General features: G+C 34.4%; 3 protein-coding genes across 10 annotated transcripts; 2 read left to right on the forward strand and 1 right to left on the reverse strand.

Moving 5' to 3' along the window:
• The first annotated feature begins 6 nt into the window (after window positions 1-6).
• LOC100646865 (calcium release-activated calcium channel protein 1) lies at window positions 7-4,928 on the forward strand. Of its 2 annotated transcripts, XM_012311184.3 has the most exons (3): window positions 7-423; window positions 518-1,359; window positions 1,981-4,928. In XM_012311184.3, exons 2-3 carry the CDS (start codon window positions 787-789, stop codon window positions 2,470-2,472), a joined length of 1,065 nt encoding a protein of 354 aa, XP_012166574.1. In that variant the 5' UTR covers window positions 7-423; window positions 518-786; the 3' UTR covers window positions 2,473-4,928. The 2 variants fall into 2 exon arrangements, with proteins under 2 accessions (XP_012166574.1, XP_003397234.1); XM_003397186.4 differs by having other exon boundaries at window positions 7-1,359.
• LOC100645949 (signal peptide peptidase-like 3) lies at window positions 2,646-8,726 on the reverse strand. Of its 4 annotated transcripts, none has more exons than XM_003397179.4 (7): window positions 8,340-8,726; window positions 7,659-7,723; window positions 7,433-7,581; window positions 7,008-7,321; window positions 6,578-6,921; window positions 6,084-6,509; window positions 2,646-6,011 (listed from the first exon to the last, which is right to left on the reverse strand). In XM_003397179.4, exons 3-7 carry the CDS (start codon window positions 7,459-7,461, stop codon window positions 5,943-5,945), a joined length of 1,182 nt encoding a protein of 393 aa, XP_003397227.1. In that variant the 5' UTR covers window positions 7,462-7,581; window positions 7,659-7,723; window positions 8,340-8,726; the 3' UTR covers window positions 2,646-5,942. The 4 variants fall into 4 exon arrangements, with proteins under 4 accessions (XP_003397227.1, XP_003397226.1, XP_012166575.1 ...); XM_003397178.4 differs by having other exon boundaries at window positions 8,293-8,726; XM_012311185.3 differs by lacking the exon at window positions 8,340-8,726 and adding an exon at window positions 7,807-8,237.
• Window positions 8,727-9,796: 1,070 nt separating this feature from the next.
• On the forward strand, window positions 9,797-24,597 carry LOC100645007 (oxysterol-binding protein 1). Of its 4 annotated transcripts, none has more exons than XM_012311187.3 (12): window positions 9,797-9,929; window positions 10,734-10,895; window positions 12,828-12,893; window positions 15,604-15,809; window positions 18,041-18,291; window positions 18,633-18,825; window positions 20,387-20,667; window positions 20,733-20,968; window positions 21,047-21,323; window positions 21,409-21,788; window positions 21,872-22,092; window positions 22,182-24,597. In XM_012311187.3, exons 1-12 carry the CDS (start codon window positions 9,886-9,888, stop codon window positions 22,322-22,324), a joined length of 2,460 nt encoding a protein of 819 aa, XP_012166577.2. In that variant the 5' UTR covers window positions 9,797-9,885; the 3' UTR covers window positions 22,325-24,597. The 4 variants fall into 4 exon arrangements, with proteins under 4 accessions (XP_012166577.2, XP_020719885.2, XP_012166578.2 ...); XM_020864226.2 differs by having other exon boundaries at window positions 18,044-18,291; XM_012311188.3 differs by lacking the exon at window positions 12,828-12,893.
• The last annotated feature ends 77 nt before the right edge of the window (window positions 24,598-24,674 follow it).

Raw genomic sequence — 24,674 nt, forward strand, 5'->3', positions numbered from 1 at the left:
TCTCGATACCTGGCCAGATACTCCCTCGCTTACCGTATCATCATTGCAACGGCAAAAAAACAAACGTCATTGCCCGTGGTCGCATCTTTCAGTGGAGACACGTGAGAAAGTAGAGACGTACAAGCACAGAGCGAGCTCACGTATGTTAAGGCCGTGTAGCCGGTTATTATGTAGCCGATATGGTTCCGAGGCAATTAATACTATTGTTATGATTCAGACGAATACGTCATGTGTGCTTGAACGGCGATGCAACCGCCGCGTTTCGATTAGTATGTATTCGACCATAGAGACTCGCGGCTGCTTGCTACCTGGTCCTGCTCGCCCTGCGAAACGAGCACCGCTCCGTTTGCGCTTTAATGGCTTTCTAAATAATGTCTTGGGAAATGTGTGCGCGCCTGCCACCCGGAACGGATGTAATTAACAGTTCAGTGTCGTGAGAGTATACAGTATGGTATCGACGAGTGATCGTTCGATTCGATATGGACTCTCTACGTTTCGTTTAATTCGCTGGTTGCAGGAGGAGTCCTAAATTCGGCGGTGATCGGGCAACAGATATGGAATGCGGTGGAAGAACTGAAATGCACGATAGTCGCGCGGTGATTGTGTAAATGTATGCACGTTGCTGTGACTCAATCCATTGGAAAGGAAACAATGATAACGATGGACGTTCGTGAAAACCGTGTAAGGATTCTTTGACTTGGTTTTGCGACGAGGCGGCAAACAGCATTTGTAACAAACGATACGGGGAGTTTAGCGAAACGGGAAACGAGGAACAAATAAGAAATTATGCCGAACAATAACTTAGCTGAAAAAGAGTCTTCAAACAGGAACAGTCTTTTGATGCAGGTCGAAAAAACATCGGGCGAGAGGTATGGCAAGAGCAACACGGTTTCCATCCAGAGGAGCACCGAAGAAATAGCCAGTAAATCAAGCAAGGCGACTCAGATTGATCTCATCCAATTGTCTTACGGTACACAAAGAATCAAACCGACTTCTCTGGCTTATTTGCCCAAACAGACGAGCGAATCCGGTTATCCCTGTTACTCCAAGAGCTCCTCCTTATGCCCGTCTCAGAGTGAATTAGTTCTATCGCCAAGGAACAGGAATAGTCGTTATGTAGCTTTAGATATGAGATCTATGGGTAGTTTCCCACTATCAAATAGTCATACCTCGGTAAATAATATGCCATACACATGTTGTTGTACGTGTGTGGGGTCACCTGTGCCTCCAACATCTTCCTCACAGCAGACGGAAGAACAAGATGGTCCTGAGGGTCTCTCATGGAGGAGACTTCACATGAGCAGAGCTAAATTGAAAGCAACTGCAACAACGTCAGAGTTATTAAGCGGTTTCGCTATGGTGAGCGCCATATCTCGTCATAGTATATAATCGTCTATTAAAATTCCTTGGACGACTGTTTATGCAGTGGTGATTAATCACGCTATTAATCGTCCACATGTGGCCCTTGATGATCCTAATTGCCGATGCGCACAAATATTAGATATCGATCCGACGACAGAAACGTTTATTGATTTTAATCAGTGAATTTTCGTGACAGAAGGGGGAATATCATTATAATAAATTTCAAAATGCGTGTTGCTAAACATTTCAAGCAAGTAAATATTTCAAGAAAATCTGTGTTTGTATAATCAGAAAACCCACGACGGGTTACACAACGTTTCCTGAAAATCATTAGACAGAAGTGGACGACAATTCCGTGTAATCTTCAGTCTCGTCTATGATTACATAAGACAAATATCACTTTCTTTAACAATACACCTCGGCTTGACGTAGGCATAATTGATTTTACAATGGGTTTCGCAAATAGCGTCGAATCTGTGATCTCATTCGTAATCGCACGTATAAACGTACGAATCGTATAAACCAGCTGACAGCAACATTTCTCGGAAGATACTTGTTTTTATTGGCCGGTAATAAAATCCGATGTAACTTTCATTTGCCTTTTTTTTATCTTTCCAGGTAGCTATGGTTGAGCTGCAAATAAACGAGCCAACCGCGGTGCCGGAGTGGCTGTTTGTGATGTTCGCTGTTTGCACAACCGTCCTAGTATCAGTACACATCTTTGCTTTAATGATAAGCACGTATTTATTGCCCAATATCGAGGCCATCAGTAAACTTCAGGTATCTCGGCTTGTCACGGAATCCCCTCATGAGAGAATGCGCGGCTTCATCGAGTTGGCTTGGGCATTTTCTACGGTGTTAGGATTATTTCTATTCTTAGTGGAGGTGGCTATACTGTGCTGGGTGAAATTCTGGGATTACTCGTTCACAGCCGCCACTGCCAGTACGATTATAGTTATCCCGGTCCTTATAGTGTTCATTGCCTTCGCCGTTCACTTCTATCATTCGTTAGTTGTATACAAATGCGAGTCCTCGGTATCTGATATGAACGAGCTGGAAAGCATCAAGAGAAATTTAGATAACGTGACGATGAGACAGAGCACCGTGTGACGATTCTGTAAAAGATTGCCATCGACGTTCATTGATCGTTGAGTCCTTGCCTCCTAAAATATGCCCCAGACTGTACGTTATTTACTCGCGTCTCATTCCGTAGTATCGTAATTGTACTTAATGATATATATCCGAATACACGTAAACAGTGATGGAAAAAGAACACATGTAAGTTTATTCAATAACTTTACTTATTCAACACGAACACGCGCGAGGCGCGATCGTGTTTTTTTATTATATATAAAAATGTACATAGCTGTACACATGCAAGTCGAGAATTGCAACAGTACAAGCAAAGTGCTCTTATAAGTATATTAGCTATATTATTTTAGCATTTAATTATATTCTATTTATGACTTATAATTCCCGATTTCTTCTTTTAAATGTATTTTTCTCATTTACCTTGCTTTTTATTTCATACATCGTATCACTAATATGTATATATATAATATATATATATATATATAATATATGTCATTTTTTTGTCACTTAGTTTGTGGGAAAACTGAAGGACAGTCAAGTATGTTATTTATGTACATGCTTCCCATTCTGAAACTTGTTATCCTAGTCAAAATAAATAATCCATCAGACTTGAAGACTCTTGTTAATTAAAACGTGGCTCGTTACGTAAGTTTATAAAAAAGGAAAAAATATAATTTTACACATCTTTCATTTTCGCCATAAACTAAGTTATAATCTTATCGATCGATATTTTCTATATTGTTATGCGTTAAATTCTGTTTGTACAAAAAAAGCAATACGAATTAAAGAAGAGAATTAAAGCAAGAACATGATACAATCATTTCCCTATATGAAAAAGTAATTTATTGATGCAGCCCTAATAACGAAAGCATTGAAACACATTTTATTATTGCATGATATCTCTATATAAAGATATACATCATGGTTTTTTCTCTTTTCAACTAAAATGTTTAACTAACTACTTAAATTTGTTGAAACAAAATTTTATTCAATAAATCGCATCTTTGATTACAAAGTGAACGAAAAATTAACGATACAAAATTAATGCATAGAGTTAACATAACATAGTATGTATGTACATTCAATGAAATAAAAGAACTCAAAATGTACATTATGAAAACATTAACCCTATATTGTAGATAAAAGAAAAAAAGAAGAAATAGAAAGAAGAACAAACCATAAAATGAGTTTTAAGCTTTCTGAACTTTAATAGAACGGAGTTAAACTCATCCAGATTATGGATGATCTCAAGTCTTCTTCTTTTATGTTTACAACGGAAGTAGTTAAAATATACTTTGTCACTTATATCCTTATATCTTATGAGAGAAATATGTAGATATTTCTTCTGTACGACTCATCCAAAGATTACTTCATCTAGACGAGTAATGAATGAGAATAAATTGCTTGTGCTATGGACAGGTAAACGAATAAAGTATAGGAAGAATCACAATTTTATACAAAAACTAATTAGATTGTATAAAAAGGAGTATTTTATCAGTGTAATATTTAATATATCGTATAAATTGCTTAAATTCCTTTCATCCACATTAACACAAGCAAGAGAGAAAAATAAAAACAATCACATATGCAAATAATCTTTTGTTCTTTTTTTTAAAGTTTAGAATTATTAGTGTTTGTACATTAATCTATATTAATTTAACATTAATCTATTAACCTTATAAATGTAAGGACAAAATACTTAAAAGAAAAATGAAATATCGAAATTTTTCTAATGAACAAGATTGCAAGTATAATATTCTTTTCTTTTTTCCTTCGTCCACGTTACAGTTTAGAGTTTACTTTCTATCTCAATATACAAGTGTACAAGATATTGTATTTCTGTACCCGATGATATACTGCACCTATCATCATATTATACCATTCTAGGTGTAAAACAGATTACATTACAGATTAAAAAACGTATCGCTTTCCTTAAAATATTCTTATCCATAAAATATATTCACAGACCAAAATTCAAATATACATATATGTAATTCGTTCGTAATCTTTAGAATGTGATGAATAAAGTATTATAAAAACAAACAGTAAACAACTAACATCTTTTAGATTCTAGATTCCTTCGTAATCTACGGTAAATAATAGGAATTATGAAAGCAATTAATTTACTTTGTGACACATTGCGTAATATTGTATTATATATCATACTATGTTGTATCATATCAATCTATAGTATTATAAATTGAGAAAAATTGAACAAAAAAGATTGATTAATTATATCTTTTTGAGAAACCTCTAAATATGTTGGCTTTCATACAATTTACTCTCTCTCCTTCAGTCTTGTTTCTAAATAAACATATAAAGTCTTTCTGGTGCCCATCCATAGCAAGAGCTTAGTTAAAACACTCTATTTTTCCATCATAAATCCTTCTTTCTTATCACGAAATAGTCCTTGAAAATCAAGACACAAATACGCAATTTGCTCATTTTTTTTTCTTTTTCTTTTTTTTTTTTTTGACAATAAAATTCTACAACATCCACTTTTCATTTCCCTAAAAATTGTTTGCAATTTTACATCGTGCTGTACAAAGTTAGCAAGATGTTTGGCAAGTTGAAATGCTTGCTGTTTATCCTAATAACGAACTGTAAATTTTTGTTCTTAAGTTTATAAAAACCAAAATTTATATACACGTTTGTGTAGAGAATGCTCTGTTCAATGCTAGCTCCAAGTAAAAGAAAGTCACAACCTACACACATACGTTCACTAGATTTTCATGGAAATCGTCGAATAATTATTAAATTACTCTATCCATAACTACACGTTACATACAATTAGTTTGATATTGATTGAACAATAAATTAAAAAGAACCTTTCTGCGTAGAGAATATCACACACATTTATAACAGAGTTATAGCAAAATTATTAATATGTATATGTGTTATTGGTTTAGTGTAAAAAAGAAGGAATACAAAAATTGTGTATTATGAAATATTAAAAATTTATATAGTAAAGCCATTGTAAAACTAAAAAAAGAAAAAGATACCTATCCGTTTTTTTTTTAAGTGAATTTCAGAACACGTTTTTACGTATTTACTAAACTATGAAAGAGTAATTAGTAAACGGTATATTACCTTACCATTTACTTTATCTATTATACATAATTCATTCATTTACTCAACATCGAATTTAAGACACAAAATGAATACCAATGACATATTGATAATAGACAGTATTCTAAATACGCTTTCCGAAAATTGCTTTATCTGTCACTTTAATAAAAAAACTTTGTCGTAATTTGTATTGTATTTTTAATATCATATTAAATCAATGTCGTAGTGTAGTATACCTTTACGTTTCCCATGTATTAAATCGTAATTTGCATTGTGGCATTAAAAGACGCATGTGTAAAAAAAAATTACTTACATTAAATGACATTGATAAAAATAAGGACGTTATGATAAGTGACAATGGGATTCTATTAGTAGCTTTCCTCCCATAATGTGTAATATACACAAACCCATGACTGTTGTCAAACTTCCATGTGTTTGGAAGGTTGTTGAGATATGAATGGTTCGCTCCACATTCGACGTAAATCTCCCTGTAAATACCACATCCGTTACAATTCACGTCGTTTACATAAAAAGAAATTAGAAGTACTAAGTAAAAATACCTTTAAATATGCCATTGTGAGCAATGGCAATAAAGTAAAGGGCACAAGGTACAATAAGGCAGGTTGCGCAGCTTTGAACACCTCAGAGCTTACAGTAGCAGTAAGTAAACCAAGAAAATAACCGATGAGTGAACAATGAAAATAACTAATGCGATTGATGTGTCGTGGCGGTGGAACTCCTGTTTCACAACCACCGGGCAACAATTGAGTCTTTTTGTACGCGTCATATCGTAAAACGAAGCAGAGCAGCAGGCCTGGCATAACGACATCGCCAAGACCTAACATTGAAAAATGTCCTGCTTGATGCATCGATGGAAACACTAATTTCCCAGGTAAAGGAAGTTTTGGTGCTTCTCTTGCTACACCGCCTAAGTGCAACCTTCTAGCCACAAGATTCACTGGATTATCTGCTGGTCTAGTTGCTACCTGTAAATAATAATACATAAAACACTTTAATACAAACGTTCATTTATCGCAAATTTGTTGAAACTTACCTTAACCATTACGTTTGTGCTGAATATATAAGATGAAAAGAAAACCCAGAAGACATCATAAATGAGTAATCCAGTTAAGAGTATGGTGGATACCTTTAGACTAGGTAATCGAATAAATGCAATGAATGCTACACAAAGTCCCATACCCATTGCATCCATGAGTAGCCAATGCCCAGTCAGTACCCAAATGCATACTATACTCACACTCAATGAAAATGAAAGTAATTCTGCACCAGTAAACCTTCCACAGACACCAAAGGATATTTTATTACCATCCGAACATGGTCTAATGATATATTGACACATGGGCAAAAGAAGAAATGCCAATGCAACTGCAGCTACGACTGCAAAATAAATATCCCTGATTAGATGCTGTTTTTTATATGAATAATAATAACAATCATAAAATCTATCAGTCTATGAAACTTACTTGCTGTACAGATTGCTACAAGCATTTGCATGCTATCAAAAAAGAAAAACATGACGAGTAGAGAAATGGAAGCACCAAGAGGTAGACAAAGAGCATGCATTGTATTTAGTGTTTGAACTCTTCCATTAGCACCATCTGCATTTGCTGTGCTGCTGTTACTCAAAATTCCAGTCAATAAATTACCACGTTCCTTTTCTTTTTCTCTTTCTCTAGCTTCCTGTTCCATGTTTAGAGATCGGAAACTGCCATAGACTATCAATAAAATTGATATTAGGAAAGTGGATATCCTAGATGAATCCATTATGGTATAAGCCCTAAAATGGTAAATGACCGTTGAACACCAGTATTAACTTCAATCAAGTAATACTTGGTTTATTACTTAATAATATTTTGATTCTAAAATAAATATTAATTGTAAGACTAACCACTGATAGTCAACTTGATACGTGGCCATCTTTAAAAATGCCTGGCCAAAGCATGAAACGCTATGCTAGGACACCTTCTGGCATTTAGATGTCCTATTTGAAAGTGCTTTCTGCTTGCACTAACCTACATCAGAGATCATCTGTAATCACTATAAATATAACACGTTAACATTTACAACATAAAAATCACCAAAACAGAAATACATATAATATATAGCTGCTGTACCTGCAACGCTGTGCATTCAACATTGTCAGTAATGAAATTAGGCCTTGTATAACTTCGGTCACCCCCTTTAAAAAATAAAACAAAAATACAACATCAGTGATATTAAACGACGAAATAAAACAATCAAAGTTACTACCAAGGTAATTACATAAAGATACAGAGTCCAGTCATCTAAAATGGGAACGCAAAAAAAAAATAGTAATTCAATAGGTCAATGAGTTTTATGAGTTTTCGAAGAGTCGTTAACTAATATGGCAGTGATCGCATCGTGAGAAAACACGCTCGGAATGCTCGCAATAACTCAGAATAATTCACGTCCATCAGTAAAAACCACCGAGATATTAGACGCGGAAGACACTTTCGTACAGCTACTTTCAAACTTTCGCTACACTCGTTTGTAACAACCAAACGCGGTGCAAGTGTAATATCAGCTACGATTGCCCTTTTACGAGATGTTAACGCTAGCAGTAAGCTTACTGCAATTCCACTGCCATCTCATTGAATATATCATAAGTGAATGGAACAAATATTAGAAAGAAATGAAAATTATTTGTAAAACATAGATGTACACCATTTTGGTAAACAGAAGGGTCACGTGACTAGCTGTGGCCCCAAGAGGTTGCTACTCCCTTACCCCAGATTATGTCTCGATGCGATATTTTAGAGACCCAGACATCTCACCTGGGCGGTCCGAAGTTTGGCCCTTTTGTACGTTCTCTCATCACCTCATGTATTCACGATTTCCGTGATAACGAATAAAAGTCACGAGAGAATACGAAAACACGAGAAAAGTATATTAGCGCGCGATCGGTCAACTACCACAGTTAACTACACAGGTCAACTGTTGGTTGACAGGCGCAGAGCTGCGTCAAGATTCTCTACTGGGTGTTCGAAATGCATTAACTTTAACAAATTGATATCTGCAATAGTAAGGCAGTAGCAAGCAGCATGTATTTCCGTTTCGTTTATTTTAAATAAGCAACACTTTTTTTTTTAATGTATAAAAGGTATTTTCGACGAATTTCTGATATTATCTTCCAATAATGAATTTCACGTTGAAACATGCAACAGTCGACGCACGAAACTGTGTTTCATTATGTAATAGTTATATATTTCGTATATTATAATATAGTGAAAGAATGATTATATTCCTTTAATTGCAAAGAGTATATTTAATTTAAAAGAAAGTATCGTAAATTTACATTAGTTGTTATTTATAATTTTTAAGTATTGAGTTATAACGGGGATTTCTATTGTACATTTTACCTTTTTCTTGATAATTTCAAGAAAATTTACATTACGTCAGTAGAGCATATGTATTTATATATATATATAAATCTTGGGGATAATGTATGTAAGAAAATTATATGTCTATATAACTTAGCATTTTATTTATTAATTTTTTTATTATATTGGTAGTTACATTTATGAGAATCTTAAAACACTTAACAAAAATACTTAAAAATAGCTTTATTTTAAAAATAAGTTTTCATTAGAAATATCAAAGAGGAAATATATATGCATATCATAAACTATTTTATATTATATATATATGCGAAGTAAGGGAACGGTATTCGAAAGGTAACTCGTATTACGGATTAAGAAATATTTTAAATTTTGATTTGATTCAATGAAATTAAAATTTACAATCATAAACTAAATATAACACATATGTAATATCTTAGGAGAATTTGTATCTTTTGTACTAAAATACCGACTGAGAAGAAGTAGTAGTTTTTGCGTCCCCTGTGATTTGCAGTGATGATTTTAGCACGTTTTTAATGACGGATGACAGGAGTTGAGTCGGTAACGTTGGTATTCGTTTTCATATTATCGATAAAGTAAAATAACATTGAACTCTATCTTTCATAACTTTGCTTATTAAACCTTATCGAAATAAGAAACATTAAATTATCTGAATCAAACGATTAATACATGTAGTCGATCGAAGTTTTCGCATTTCTGTGTTTCGTATATATACACTACGAATACGTGAGGTGACTACCTAGTTATTAATACATCGAAATTCGTAATATACTCTTCGTACGGTAAAACGAAGAGGCACTCGAACACTTCTTACTCGTGTGATCTGCTCAGATAAATTAAGAGCTTGGTTTCATTTGAAGATAATGGTCAGTATCAAACATCTAATCGAAGAGTGTACTGAGTGCTTCTTCATGACATTTCGGGCAATTCGCTCCAGCAGAACGTACGCATATTTCGCCAAATGACAGAACGAATATCTTTTCGTTGGCGTGTTCGTTCTAAAAAGTACGTAAAAAAAGAATTTTGTTAGATTCTTGTCGCGTGATAAATCTATCCGTATGACGTTAAATAATTATATGTATGTTCCATTGTTTGACTTTGGCATCGTCGACTATGACTTTAACACATGTGACATGTATAGAATTCTCGTTTTAAGATCAAATAGGAAAACATCAAGCATGACAGTGGCCCAATACGATCTTTCTCGTTTCGATAACTAGTAACTTCTTTCGTTAACTTACAACCTAGTTTCGATGTAGTCCAAATAATGCTAAGAGAACAAAGACAACATATGCTACATATTGCAAAAACATTTATTACAATTTATCTCTTGAAATTCATCGTGCAAAGGTTCTTTATCATCGCATAAGCTATCGATTATTATATTTGTTTGTGATACACTGAAAGGATCTTTTCTCATGAAAAATAACAAGAAGGATAAAAGGAGAACGAATCGAAGAAATTTGCAAAATCACAGATTACCCGTAATCAAATTTGTATGTGTTCGTATACACGAACATTATATAGGTGACTCGGTAATAAAGGTTAGGCGCCGTCACTAAGGAACGTGGCAGGTTACCACGTTGTGCAAAAGGAGAGACCCATACTATATTCAAATACCGTGCTTTTAAGGCACGTTCTTCGAGTCTGTTGGTATCGCTGCTGGTGTTATTGCGACTAACAAACAGTGTGTATAAGTACGAATTTCGATCTAAGAGCGTACAGTCTGTGGGCTGGAAAAATACCAAAATGGTGGCTGTACGATACGGGTGATGTGTACGCAGATATTGGAGTGCATTGTAATTTCAGGAAAAACACGTGCGAACACGCAACATATACAAAAATGGGTGACTCGAAGGCGCAACACGGTACACAGGAGATGAAAGGCTGGCTCTTTAAATGGACTAATTATTTAAAAGGTTATCAACGAAGATGGTTCGTCCTGTCAAATGGCCTACTGTCGTATTACAGGTAGTTTTCTACGTGTCAGTTACTTTCGTTTACCTTCACTTTTAGTCGCGTGTTCAATCACGCTGAAAATCAATGCGATTTCTATTCGTAACGTAATTATTTTAACACGGGTTTCCGTCCCGTGATATGATTTCTAACAGCATAATAACAATTATTGACAGAGAAAATTTATTTGGATACAATACGGAGCTGTTCCCTTTTTTTCATTATTACGTACTTAAGAAGGAATTTATGTATATTTTCTAATAGAATCTCACACTTTCAAGTTGATTTTATATCGGAGTAAAATTTGAAAAGAAATTGTAATGATTACTGTCATAGCTATATAACCTTAATTAGGTATTTATTATTTACATATATATATTAGATGAAAATATAGCCACATTGAGTTTAGTTTATAATGTTCTACTTCTAGTTAAACAAAGAAATGTTATAAATTTCTTGAATGAATCTATTATTTCTATGAAATGTAACATATAAGCATAATGTTATGCTTATAAACACATGCATGTTTACAACTGCATGCGTATGCTTTCATCTTGTGTATTATATATGTAATGCTATAAGTACAAATATTGTTTTTCAACTTAAATATGATACTAAGTCATCATGTAATTATGGGTTAAAGAAAAAGATCTTGCATTGAAAAATTTAAGGAACAGCTTTGAATTACGTATCTGACACAGTGTTCGATAATGCTTGTGATTCTGTCAATGACTTAAACAATTGGTATTTAAGAACACAACAAGTGAAATACAATACTAAACATTTAACAGTTTGAAATTGCATGTATATAAGCAGCCAGTGAAGGCTGGATCATGGATATTATTGATATGGTTTATCCAAGTATATTTAACTGAATCTTAATCATGATTTTGTCCAAAACTCATATTTACATATTCCATACTTATCCATTTTAGTTTGAGCAACATCCTTGAGCATGTACATGCCGCAGAACACATTGAGATCTACGTTAAAACGGTTGAAAAGCATTGAAAGAAAGATTGGCTGGTCGCAAGGACCATATTTTTTGTGTGTATATATATATATACACACACACACACATATACACACACATACACACATACTCGCTTATATATATCACACGCATCAGAGAAGATTTATTGCATATTTGCCTTTTTACTATTCTTTTTTTCCAGTACAGCGAAACTTTACGTTGAATGATTTTTGGTTTACTTTTGTATATAGTTATGTGGGAGAGTAAAAAAATCGCTAAACATTATTTAACCATCGTTAGTCACGTAAAATGTGTTGCAACATTTTATTTCCGCGGACGAAACTTAGGTCACCCCGGTCTCACAGTTACCGGTCGTGGATACAGGTGAGATAGTTCTAAACGAGTATAACGTATATGTCGATGATTCCACTATTCTATTTCTTTATATTTAGAACATGCGCGTTCCCTGACAACATGCAATGCCCACATCTTTTAATTTTCCGCTTGGCACAGTTGTGTGATTTGAGTTTGCAACGTCTTTCCAAATTGCAAGAACGGAATGTCCTGCAACTTTATTTTTACACGAATTTTTCAAACTTCGTGATCGGTGAAACTGCTTCTCGCACAAAGTGTGTACACGCAACGCACGAACGTGATGGTTGCACTGTTGGCTATATTGCTATGTAAACAGGAGAGAATAGAAAGAAAAAGAGACTGAATGAATGTATGTGTGTATATGAGAGAGAGAGAGAGAGAGAGAGAGAGAGGGAGGGAAGGAGGGAGGGAGAGAGAGAGAGAAAGTAATCAAGAAACGAAATATGAAAGAAAGAAAAGGAACATCGCTATATCGCGAAAATTTGTGGATAAACAGCGACAGAGATACAATTTTTTCTCGAAACAGATAAAAAAAATTATCGCTTCGATACAATATTACACAATGTGAATAGGGTCTATTTGTTTTATGGACTGTTTAGGGCTGAACCAACAGGGGGGCCAAAGATATCAACACGACGCAAGCGGAAGGCTGGCAGAGCCTCCGAGTAAGTAAAATTATCGAAAAAACCGAAATATCCTGACTATTCTTTGAATCAAACTTTTTAATTAAAACAGACAAAGACGATGTTCGAGTTTTCATTTTCATTTCATTATACAGTCCTTGCCATATTATATATATGTATATGTATATGTGTATATATATGTATATATATATATTTGAGCTACGTATTATTAATACAACATTGTCAATATTCCTAATAATTTTACTTGCTTCCTGTCCATTTCTTACCCTTTTATCATAGATCTAATTTTACAGACCGATTCTCCTCAGTCCACCCCTCTCTTCTTAATTAAATCTCAGTTACTCTAAAAAGGTGGTAAAACTTGTATATTTTTTATGTTCTATGTGTACATATATACGTGCATATATACATGTTTACCACACACAAATATAAAACACACACACTGCTTTATATTGTCTAATAGTTCCAGTTCTGTTGAGGAGGTATTCCGAAGGTCTTTGCAGACCGTGTAAAGCTTTTACTGGCTCGTTGGGAATGTTCCAAGAAATAATTATAGCACGAATAGATGAGCTGGTATCAAGGAATACCGATAATCTTAATTTGTCGAATAGTTTCAAGAGAGGAAACAAATATGTATTTCACTGATTAATTCTTGTTGACGCGGTTAATGCGAATTTTCCTCGGTCACCTTATTTCCTGTTTTACATAACGTATGCAGAATTTATTCTCCCTATTTTACTACTTTTGGTTCCGTAATATTCAGACAGTGACGTAATAATCTTTTGTTGATGTAATATCTTTTTTAATATTAGCAAAGTAAGTTTATTTTTTAGTAAGAGTAGCCATGTTATTTAAATGTCAATATTTAATAACATTGATAACTGTTCAATTATCTAAGATCATCGGTCAGTAAAAGCATATATCAGATCCTCCAAGATACACTTTGTACTTCAATTTTCTCAATTTATACTAGATTGTTGTGTTTAGCCCAGTCATTTTATCTAATCGTTTACTCGTTACGCTTGGAACAATATCCAACAGAACGACAATAAAACGATGAGATGCGACTATTTTTATGGATATGTATTTTTTATTCGTTGTTCTGCCTTTTCGATGTTTTACTTATGCGCACAATTTATGTTCGTACGTTTTATATGCCCGCACCTCCCTCGCTCATCGAATACACATACGAATTCTCTACAATCGATAGATTTGAATCACATAAGTACATGTACCTCATACTGCAATAAAACACATAGTTAAGATTACTTACTTACTGTCAAATAGTTTCGAAATACAATGACGAGTTCTACAAATTTTTATCATAATAGGTGGAAGGAGGAAGAAAATCAAAAAACCAGAAGAAACAAATTTTGCGCGAATGCCTGTGGTCTATGCGGACAATATGCAATAATAATTTCTGAACGCGTTAGCATGAGTATGATTATTCTTTCATCGTGTACAAAGTCTCGATCCCTTGCGTGTTAGATTTAATTTCACTGACCCTAAAGTGCATGACATGATCCGCGAGCTATCTGTTCCCCTTCTTTCAATCATCAGGCCGGCTATTGAGCATTGTACATTCTTTCTTTCTTTATTTTTTTTCCTATACCCCTTCTTGTTTTCTCTTCACACAAATTACACCATTGGGTTCCTTTTTTTGTAGATTGTGTGTAAGAAAATATGGTGGTGTCATAGTCGGACAAATGGTAATGGGACTGCTTGGAAAAAGAGTTAATCGATCTCCTACTAATTTTATTTACACGAACTTCGTTTTCAAAGCTCTTTGAGTATTCACATCATAGTGCCACAGATTAACACAGACTGTCGTGTGTTCATCTCGTTTGCTACGCTGTACACGTTACGGTGAAAGTATCTAGTTTGATAGTTCTATATAATAGATAGATGGTCCCATAGCATGGTTCTTTAAAAATCTCTTACGGTTTCATAGAATCACTGCAAGGAGTTACGGTTAGTCATCAGATAGAACCTGAACGATAGAAATGTTTGCGTTAATAGTGGAATTTTAGTAAGATGAGGTTGGTGGATATAAAATTTCCTTTGTTCAAATAAAACCTCAATAAGGCCATAGACTAAATTTATTGGTCTATCAAAGTCTAATTTCAAAGAAACCAAATTTTATATACATCAACCTGACTAAAGAGATTTTATTTGTACAAGTTTCGTGTTACTGTAGAGTTAAGTCTACTTTGTCGCCTCGTTTCAGCTGAAATTCACAGTAAAACGATCACGCGTCTAACTGAACAAACATTAGAGCCTTCTTGTACAGTTGAACTAATATTATTATTCAAATTTGACAAGTCGCAAGTCGATAATTAAAAAGGTACAACGTTACAAAAATAAATCTCATTAGCTACAGATTATTTGATTATCTTATTTAATGTAACAGTTCTAAATTTTTGCTCAAGACAGGACCAAGTTTTCCGAGATAGACAGAGAATGAGAGAGAGAGAGAGAGAGTCGGAAGGATTAATTACTTTCACGGTAACATGTACAACCTCGTGCCTGCGTATAATCTAATTACGTGTAATCATTTCTGGGGCGAATCAGAAGTGTTTTATTTTTGGCTTGGATAAACCTCAGGCTTGCATTAGACGCAGCAAACGGACTAATTTTGCAAACTCACGTCTGTCTTTCTCTGTGTCATTCGGTTCTCAATCGATTGAAGAATATGTCCGGGGAACTGTCGCTATTTTCCTTCTCTGTTTAGAAATCCCACGGAGATGTCGCACACGTGCCGCGGCACGATATCCTTGCATGGGGCCTTAATACACACCGTCGACGCTTGCACGTTCGTTGTGAGCAACGGTGGCACGCAAACCTTCCATATCAAGGCGGCGACAGAGGTAGAACGTCAGCAATGGGTCACGGCCCTCGAGTTGGCGAAGGCCAAGGCCATCCAGGCGATGGAATCTGGTCTGTATCAACGAAATATCATCCATTTTCTATCTGGCGTTCACCAGAGAGAGAGGAGCAGGGACAGAGACAGAATCAATCGTCGATCTTTATCGATTATGTATCTACAGTAGCTCGTCAAAATATTTCAACATTTATCAGAGAAAATTGTATACGACACATTTTGGAATTCCGCTAACACTGTAATGAAATACTACTATCATAATTATAGTGGTAAAATTTGGAACCGATCTGGTAATGTATATAGAAGTTGCAAGGCATCTATTGCAAACATAAATTCAATAAATTGTCGGTACACGGTATGAATAGCCATTGTACAATAAGTGTTAAAGACGGTCTCACTGAATATTCAGGCTTATGAATATAATGGATAATTGAATGTTTAAATACTTTTGCGATCTCTGCAAAACATTAGGCTCCTTGTAACTTCCATGTACATTTCTACGTACAATTTATCACTACAATCATGACAGTCGTATCTTATTACAGTGTGAAGGAAATTTCAAGACGTTTTCTGCATAATTTATTCATACATAATTAGATACGCATAATTTATTTGTAAAAAACTGTTGTAATTGTTTAAATATTTTTGCAAGTTACTGTAACTGAAAAAGGGTTAGATTGGGCTGGAACTTGGAAGTAACAGGGAAAGTTCAGCAGCTGAAAAATGTTAAGTTGTGCAGAAATGTAGTTTAAGTAATGTTAGCAACAACACCGCTTTTTATTTCTGTAAACGAACGATTCATGGGGCTGTAAACACTCCTCAAAACAGTTCTCCGTCTTGATCTTCTAACAAACGAGGAAATGAAGAAGCTCAGTCGTCTGGGAAGAGAAGTGACTTCGTTATTTCTAAAAATGGAATTTATCACGCTCTCTTTAACTTTAAATTCCATAGGAAATCTAATTTTCGTTAAAGGACGACGATGGTCGTATTTATTAGACTGATTGAGCAGTAGGTGTCTCTTATTGCGAATATTAGGTTTGCAGACGATATCAGTCGATCGTAAATCACACTAGCAGTTTAATAATATATAACTGAGTAATTATATATAACATCTTCGATAGACGATACAAGATTTTGATTTAGAGTCGCATGATTCTAACTGATTTTTTCTCTCTTATGATTTACTGGTTACTGATACTGAGTAGGAATCATTTGCTATTTGAAGAATCAATGAATCTATTAACAGTTTGCGAACCGTATGAAATAGCATTAAAGACAATTGTCCATAGTAACTCTTCTAACATTTACGCAATTGACAGCCTGGTAGTTTTTCACGAAGATAAATGATGATTTAATCGACGCGAGATAGAATTATGTAATCATGAAAATCTTAATTGTAATTTAGAATTAGACATAAAGTAGATTTATATTTTTTTAATGCTATTTTGTTATCTAAAACGTTTAAAGATACGCTCAGATATTCTTTATGGAAACTGGTCGTCCCTGCAGTATCTGTTAACTGACGGTTAGGCTGCGGAATTTTTATGCGTCTGTGGAATATTTAAAAATACACAGAATGCATAAATATTCAAAATGGAATACTGATCATAATATCTCACTTTTATAATGAATTTCATTTTTTGTAGTTGTAAATTTTACAAGTTATTTGCTAAATATTCTTAATATACCAATGATATAATGATCATTCCTACCATACGAGATACAATTTATAATATTACTAAAAAGATCAGCAACCTTTAGAGTATAATAATTGGTATCTCCATTGAAATTGTATTATTATAAATTTATAAATTTGTTTTCTTGAATACTTAATTTTTTCTACACAAACAAAGCATTTTGATAGAAGATAACGCATGAGGAAGTCTGGATGATAAAGGAAACAAAAAGAAAAGCAAACATCTTTTGATCTAGATTTACTATGTATTTTCCTTTGTTATCGATCTCTGTTGTTACACAACATTTCTTTTTCATTAACAGATAATACATCCAAATACTTATATATTTCTACACAGACATCTTTGTCTATCTATTTTATCTTCTTCCTGTGACTCAAAAGAAATTGATTTAGCAGTTTAACAAATGATATTGAATCATATGTAATTGTAGAAGACGATATTGAATCATAGTCACGTTCTCTTTTGTTGAAGTATCATAGACAATGAAAGACTCCCCGTTGTCTTTAATAAAATATTAAGTTGAATGAGAGTTAAATTGCTCTTAGAGGACGTTAAAACAGTTACGTTATGTAAAGTAAAATTTGTTTCAGAAGAAGAGGAGGAAGAATTTCAGGATAACGATAGTCAAAAACCAGAACAAGTTACTGTGAAGGACTTATCGCAGCGCTTAGAAAACTTGCAGGCCTGTAATGATTTATTGATAAAGAAAGGGACTATGCTTCAGCGAGTTTTAAATGAGCTCGAAACGTTGGAGCCCCCGTCGCCTGAGCTAGCTGCGAAAGTCAAGACAGTCAGTGAACGAGCCACGCTCTTTCGCATTGCGGCCGGTGCTATGGTTAATGTAAGTTGAAAGGCCATCGTTAAGACTAATATACAGATGAAAATTTCTGGCCAACGATGTATAAAATTAGCTCATTCGCTGCGCGTAGCAACCGTGCTGCTTTGTCGCTAAATATTAGGTTCAAAAGACTCCTTCTTATGTGCTAATTAATATTTCTAAGCAATTTTTAATTTATCAGTGTAGTTGCTTATGTTATTGGTGTATAGAATACAACCAAATATTTATTTCTATTTCCATTAAATTTATAAAGTTATAAAAATCTGAATATTATATTAAAAATATTGATTTTGGAAGTATATGTATATTTATAAAGTCTCATAGAGAACTAATTCTGATTTCAGGCGAGTAACGACTACTTGCAACTAGCGCAGCAGCAGGAACCAAAATGGAAGAAGATGCTGCAGCACGAGCGTGACCAGAAAGTGCGAATAGAAAAAATGGTCGAGCAATTGGCCAGGCAACATTCTCACTTGGAAGAGGCTGCGCAACATGCCCTACCCTCGGCAGCTCCAGCAGGGGGACACAGAGCTTCGCGTAATAATTTCTTTTTTTATATTAACGCAATTGCTAATGCTGTAATTAATATTTTGATGCAAGTGTTGCGTTTGCGAACAGTCGTTGTGTGTAACGATGCTAAGAAAGACGAACTCGAGTGTTCGTCCATTTTCCACACTGTGCCGAGCTTTTACCTTTGTACATTGTACGCAACACAATGCTCTGATTGTGCTATAGGCCTTTTAACTCTGTAACATTGACCTGAGATTCTAATAGAAATGTATGTTAAATACACATGGTCACATAAGCGTGTATCTACCGAGTGAGAGATGCTGTATTCATTAGATAATAGTGCACAGCTGCATAGTTTCACCTTACTTAATATACCGACTGTTTGATCATACGCTTAACTGTGTAGCACGTGAATTTGATTTTTCGCGCCTTTGAGTGCCTTATCGTTCTTTAACCAGATGGCAGTCGTGAAACTCTATTTGCTTTGAACGGTGTCGCGACTTACGCAGCTTAAAGTCTATGCATGCAAGACGTGCAGTATATTCTATATTCTACTACATATATTGTATGGCATATTACAGTAATGTATACAAGGCTTATATGTACATATATATACATCTAGAGATATATATACATAATATACACATGCACGGGTGTGCTTTCATTTCTCCCAAGTTTAGTACTTCATCAGACTCAGATGGCCTTGCAAATTTCCGTTTTGTGTGAATATTTTTTTGACAGCTTTTTTTCGCGACTTTACCATTAAATTCGATGTGATAAAGCTGAATCGAGTGTCGAAATCATCGACGATTGTGCGACGAGAGGATCAGTGAAAAGATGCTAAACTGATAGTTAAACGGGGCGAAGGGAAGAAGTTTATTATCAACGGGTTTAGAACGGTCCGCAGCTTCAATCAAATTGATAGCAAGGGCCAAAATATATAAGAGCGCCGAACTTATTCTCGAACGTAGCATAACCTAATGGGTGGTACATTATAGTTGCCTATAAAAAAAAATCACAGTGTACGAGCATCTTTAGTGATTCATTATTCGTTACTTTACCCAGTACTGCAGGTGTGGACCGAGTTTGGAGGGGGTAGAGGACGGTACAACTTAATGGCAACAGTCAGTTGTCATACCACGATTCAATCGGTTAGGAAGGGGAGTGATACAAATAATAAGAACAGGGGAGGGGTTGAAGAATTATTTCAAAGCAGAGAAGTAAAGTGAAATAAATTTGAGCAGTGGCATGCGCGGTTATATAGGTTCAATAAATTTCTCACTTTGTGTTACACTTTTCGTTGGCGCGAAATGTGTTCCATTGCGTAATCTTAATAATAGCTTTAATTGTATTTTTTGTTTATGTATTCGCGTTTTATCTCTAATCCTAACAAGGAATATGAGTCATGATATATAAAGGTTTATCTCCATTTTCAATTATAAAGTTTGCTGTAAGATTGTAATTGAATAACTCTCTCTCTGTTTTATTGATTAACTAAATCTCATTTAGCTTTGCATATATACGTTTACCGCTACTTATTTAATTAACCATTCAGTCAAACTAAGTAAAATTTTGATTATCTTTGTAGATACAACAGTCACAACTTCCCCATCAGAAGACGAAGAAGATAACGTTGAGTTTTATGATGCACAAGAATCTGATACTTTTACTTTGAGTATACCCGGTGTCCAAACGAATAATTCAAGAGATCGAACTGATTCTCAAGGTAGTGACGATGGCTCTAGTTCAGAAGGAGATCAGACACCTTTGCCTTTGTCAGATACAGCTACCACAAATTCCTTTCGCATTGTGACCGATTCTACAGTAGTAACTCCTACCACTGCTGCAAATACTGACAATCTGGACAATGTAAGTGAATTTAATTAAATTGACTTTTCATTTATCTTTATGTAATTTCATCCATTTTGTATCAGACAAATTGGGAGTCTAACAATGGCAGCAGTGGCAGCACCGGGGTAACAGGTTTTAAACAAAAACGAAGAACTAGAGTACCTGAGAAACCAAATTATCCATTAAATTTATGGAGTATTATGAAAAATTGCATTGGCAAAGATTTGTCAAAAATTCCAATGCCTGTCAATTTTTCTGAGCCGCTTAGTATGCTTCAACGGCTTACAGAAGATTATGAATATGCAGATATTCTTGACAGGTATATTTTGTCTCAATTTTTATTTATTTTATTGTATATAAAAAAGAAAGAAAAAATATCTATTTTGATCTCTTATAGGGCAGCAGAATGTACAGATGGCTATGAACAAATGGCTTATGTTGCTGCATTTACCATATCTAGTTATTCCACAACTGCTTCCAGAACTGGCAAGCCTTTTAATCCTTTATTAGGTGAAACGTATGAGTGCGATCGAATTGATGATCTAGGATGGCGTGCGATTTCAGAACAAGTATCTCATCACCCTCCAATGTTAGCGCAACATTGCGAAGGCCGAAAGTGGCGTTGTTGGCAAGAGTTTACCATGGCATCTAAATTCCGTGGGAAATACCTCCAGGTATCCTTTATAAATCACTAAAGAAGCAACCTTTTCTAATATTGTAAACAAACGTTCAACATTTAATCCTGTTATGGCTCAATAGGTAATACCATTAGGAACTGCTCATCTTGAAATGGAAGGTGGTACACATCACTACACGTGGCGAAAAGTTACTACTACGGTACACAATATTATAGTAGGAAAATTATGGGTTGATCAAAGTGGTGATACAGATATTGTGAATCACAAACAAGGTATCAAGTGCCATTTGAAATACACGCCCTATTCATACTTTTCGAGAGATAGTCAGCGTAAAGTAAAAGGGGTAGTCATGAACTCAAGTAATGAAGTTAAATGGGTAGTACAAGGCACGTGGGACTCGAAGATAGAAATCGCTCCTGTTATCAGTACGTCTGGTACACCAGACAATCCAGTATACAAAACAGGGCCTTACATACTCGCTTGGAAGCGTCGTATGCCACCGTAAGTATTTTATTAAATTAAGGTTTATGTTAAAGAAGAAAGTTCATACATTTTCATGCATTATAATATTTCTATTATAACAGTGAAGATAGCGAAAAGTATTATAATTTCACCGAATTAGCGTGTCAACTTAATGAGCCTGAGGAAGGTATAGCTCCAACAGATTCTCGATTTAGGCCTGATCAAAGATTAATGGAAAATGGTGAATGGGACAAAGCGAATGCGGAAAAACTTCGATTAGAAGAAAAACAAAGAGCTGTTCGACGTGCAAGGGAACACGAAGCTGAAAAAGCGGCCGTTCAAGGTATTATAAAAATATATTTTCTAAAATAATTTAAGATAGAATTATTTAATATTGAGATATTTTATAATTGAAAATTTAATTTATATTAGGTTTACCATATGAAACTTACGAACCTTTATGGTTTAAGAAAGAGCAGGATCCTTACACGGACAGTCTGTGCTACGTATACGGTGGTGAATACTGGGAATGTAAGAGTAAAGGTGATTGGTCACGATGTCCAAACATATTTTAGCTTATTATATAATTATATCAATATTGTGACCGCCAATATACAATGCAGAAATGTTTGAATTTGTTTTACGCGAAGATAGCCGATTTAGAAATCACTGCTTCTGAAAAAAAATGCTGATATGATATAATCGGGTTGTTAGAGGACATGGTATAGTCGTTATTTCTTCCAATGAACTGGTCGAAGTTGGCATTCTAACACATGAAATGAGCGTTTTGTAGTATATCATTATTTCCATTCTCCTACACATCCTTTTATCTGTTCATATTGCCGCTGCATCCCTTCTCTTTTGTCCATTTTTCTAAACAACCAAGAACATTATCATATACTATCCATATGGCCCAATTAGCGCTTTGCATACAATGTTTGTATAGGCTTAAAAATTTCCTGTATTTCTTATTAGGTTCCATTATTAAGCTAAATGTGTCATAATACATTCACGAGAAATCCAGATACGATGATAAGCAAATAATGCGCGAAAATTTTGTTAATTCAGTTCATAACTGATATAGCAATAACAATGATAATTTTTATTACGAGAACTTTAATAATATATTAGAAATTAAAACTATAGTTATTGGGAGTTTAAGTTTGAATACGAGAACCCACTTAATGCAATTACAGTATTCATAATTTGTTTTAAACAAATTTAGGTATATTTAAATTTCTCTTTTTTTAAAAAATGGAACTGAATTCATAAGTTCTAAGAAACCGATCGTAATAACAATTTCGGAAAATTTCCATAACTTTCTGATAACATGGTTATCACGTATCCATCGCGGAAAGTACTTACATAGACTGTAAAACGTATTTTTGATGCTTGACGCGATGCTGAAAATATTTAAAAAAAATTAATTGAAATTAAATTTTTAATAGTATTTCTGAGTAAATTATAAGTAAGAAATAATCGCGTTGAATGTAACTAAAGCCTTATTGAATTATTTAAAGTAGATATTAATAGGTAAACATGTTTTTACGATATTGGTTATTTATACGTGTGGTGCGGCCAGACTGTTCATTCGACTGCCTCGTCTTAGCCTTTGCACAAAAACTGGATAAGAGGTGGCATTCGTTTACGTTGATACGACAATCTGTAACCGCTACGAAAAGAAATGTTCCTGCGGATAAAGTGATCGTAGCAATGAGAGAACTCACTATGTTGAAACATCATCTCGGTGATTTACTCGAATGGCGTATTTGTTACTATTTAACATACGGTGAAAATAAGAAAGAAGCAGATGGTATAAATGAGTATGCTTCCAAAATTCTGCATTTTACCATGCAGAGGTAGACTCTTGAATGTTCCACAAAATATTGACTGGTTACCTAACCAGCCTAATTACTATACACTCCGTCGAGCTAATGTTACAAAATATAATCAATATTATTACGGGAAGAGTGTAAGGAGAATATAAAGTCACACTAAAGGCTCATAAGTTGTAGTAAGTTCTTTTCTCTTTCTCACTCTTTTTTTAAGGGAACGCTTCAACTCAGAGCATTAACATTCATTAAAAGCCCAGGTCCTTTTTCCAAGCTACATTGTGTAGACACGCACACATCCATATACAGGTACAAACTGCGCGAGTGATTGTGTACGTACATATGTATGTATGTATGTTTGCTGTACGTATGTATGTATGTATGTGTATGTATGTATGTATGTACGTACGTATGTGTGTATGTATGTATGTATGTTATGTATGTATGTATGCTTGTATGTACATATGATAATTAATAAAACCCATTGTATATCCCTCTTATGAGCACATCATACAGTTGTTCCGTTCATAGTATTTGTATATTGACAACTATATATTTCAGTCTGTATAGGATCGCATTCAACGGAACATCTAGCTTGCAACCAATGTCTACAATGATTGTTATAATTAAGTATTTGGCTGTATTATAATTTTAATAGTTGATTATAATCGGATATATCTGTATACATATAAATACAAATTAACTATAAAAATAAATAATTTAAAGAAAATACAATAAGACGGATAGAACAGATGTTTGAATTATATAGTGCTTGTACATTAGCTATTCGTGTGGAACGATAAATACAAAATGCTTCGCTACAAAAAATCGAGAAAATATCTTCGTAGCATTCACATAATTGCCTTTTGGCATCTCCTATGTAATACCCGTTGGTCGCACAAAAAAGGATATGGTACAATTATTTATACGATAAATAACTGTAGTTTTCTTTTTGTTCCATCAAACAAATTGTATTTACTTATTGTAACAAATTAAATACGATCTTGAACGGGTAATATCTATCATTGAATATTTCATTACTATCCAACGATCGGTCCATTTACCTACCATTACCAAAAGCCATCGTTTGATA

The sequence above is a fragment of the Bombus terrestris genome, chromosome 8 (assembly GCF_910591885.1).
Source record: "Bombus terrestris chromosome 8, iyBomTerr1.2, whole genome shotgun sequence".
Taxonomy (NCBI): domain Eukaryota; kingdom Metazoa; phylum Arthropoda; class Insecta; order Hymenoptera; family Apidae; genus Bombus; species Bombus terrestris.

Bases quoted from the DNA above. Each gene is read 5' to 3' on its own strand.
- LOC100645007 (XM_012311187.3), top strand. From the start codon at position 9,886: ATGACAGAACGAATATCTTTTCGTTGGCGTGTTCGTTCTAAAAA. The intron at 15,810-18,040 runs GTCTGTATCAAC...AATTTGTTTCAG, and splicing joins CATCCAGGCGATGGAATCTG to AAGAAGAGGAGGAAGAATTT. The intron at 18,292-18,632 runs GTAAGTTGAAAG...TTCTGATTTCAG, and splicing joins CGGCCGGTGCTATGGTTAAT to GCGAGTAACGACTACTTGCA.
- LOC100646865 (XM_003397186.4), top strand. From the start codon at position 787: ATGCCGAACAATAACTTAGCTGAAAAAGAGTCTTCAAACAGGAACAGT. The intron at 1,360-1,980 runs GTGAGCGCCATA...TTATCTTTCCAG, and splicing joins TATTAAGCGGTTTCGCTATG to GTAGCTATGGTTGAGCTGCA.
- LOC100645949 (XM_003397179.4), bottom strand. From the start codon at position 7,461: ATGGCCACGTATCAAGTTGACTATCAGTG. The intron at 6,922-7,007 runs GTAAGTTTCATA...TTTATTTTGCAG, and splicing joins TGTAGCAATCTGTACAGCAA to TCGTAGCTGCAGTTGCATTG. The intron at 6,510-6,577 runs GTAAGTTTCAAC...TATTATTTACAG, and splicing joins GCACAAACGTAATGGTTAAG to GTAGCAACTAGACCAGCAGA.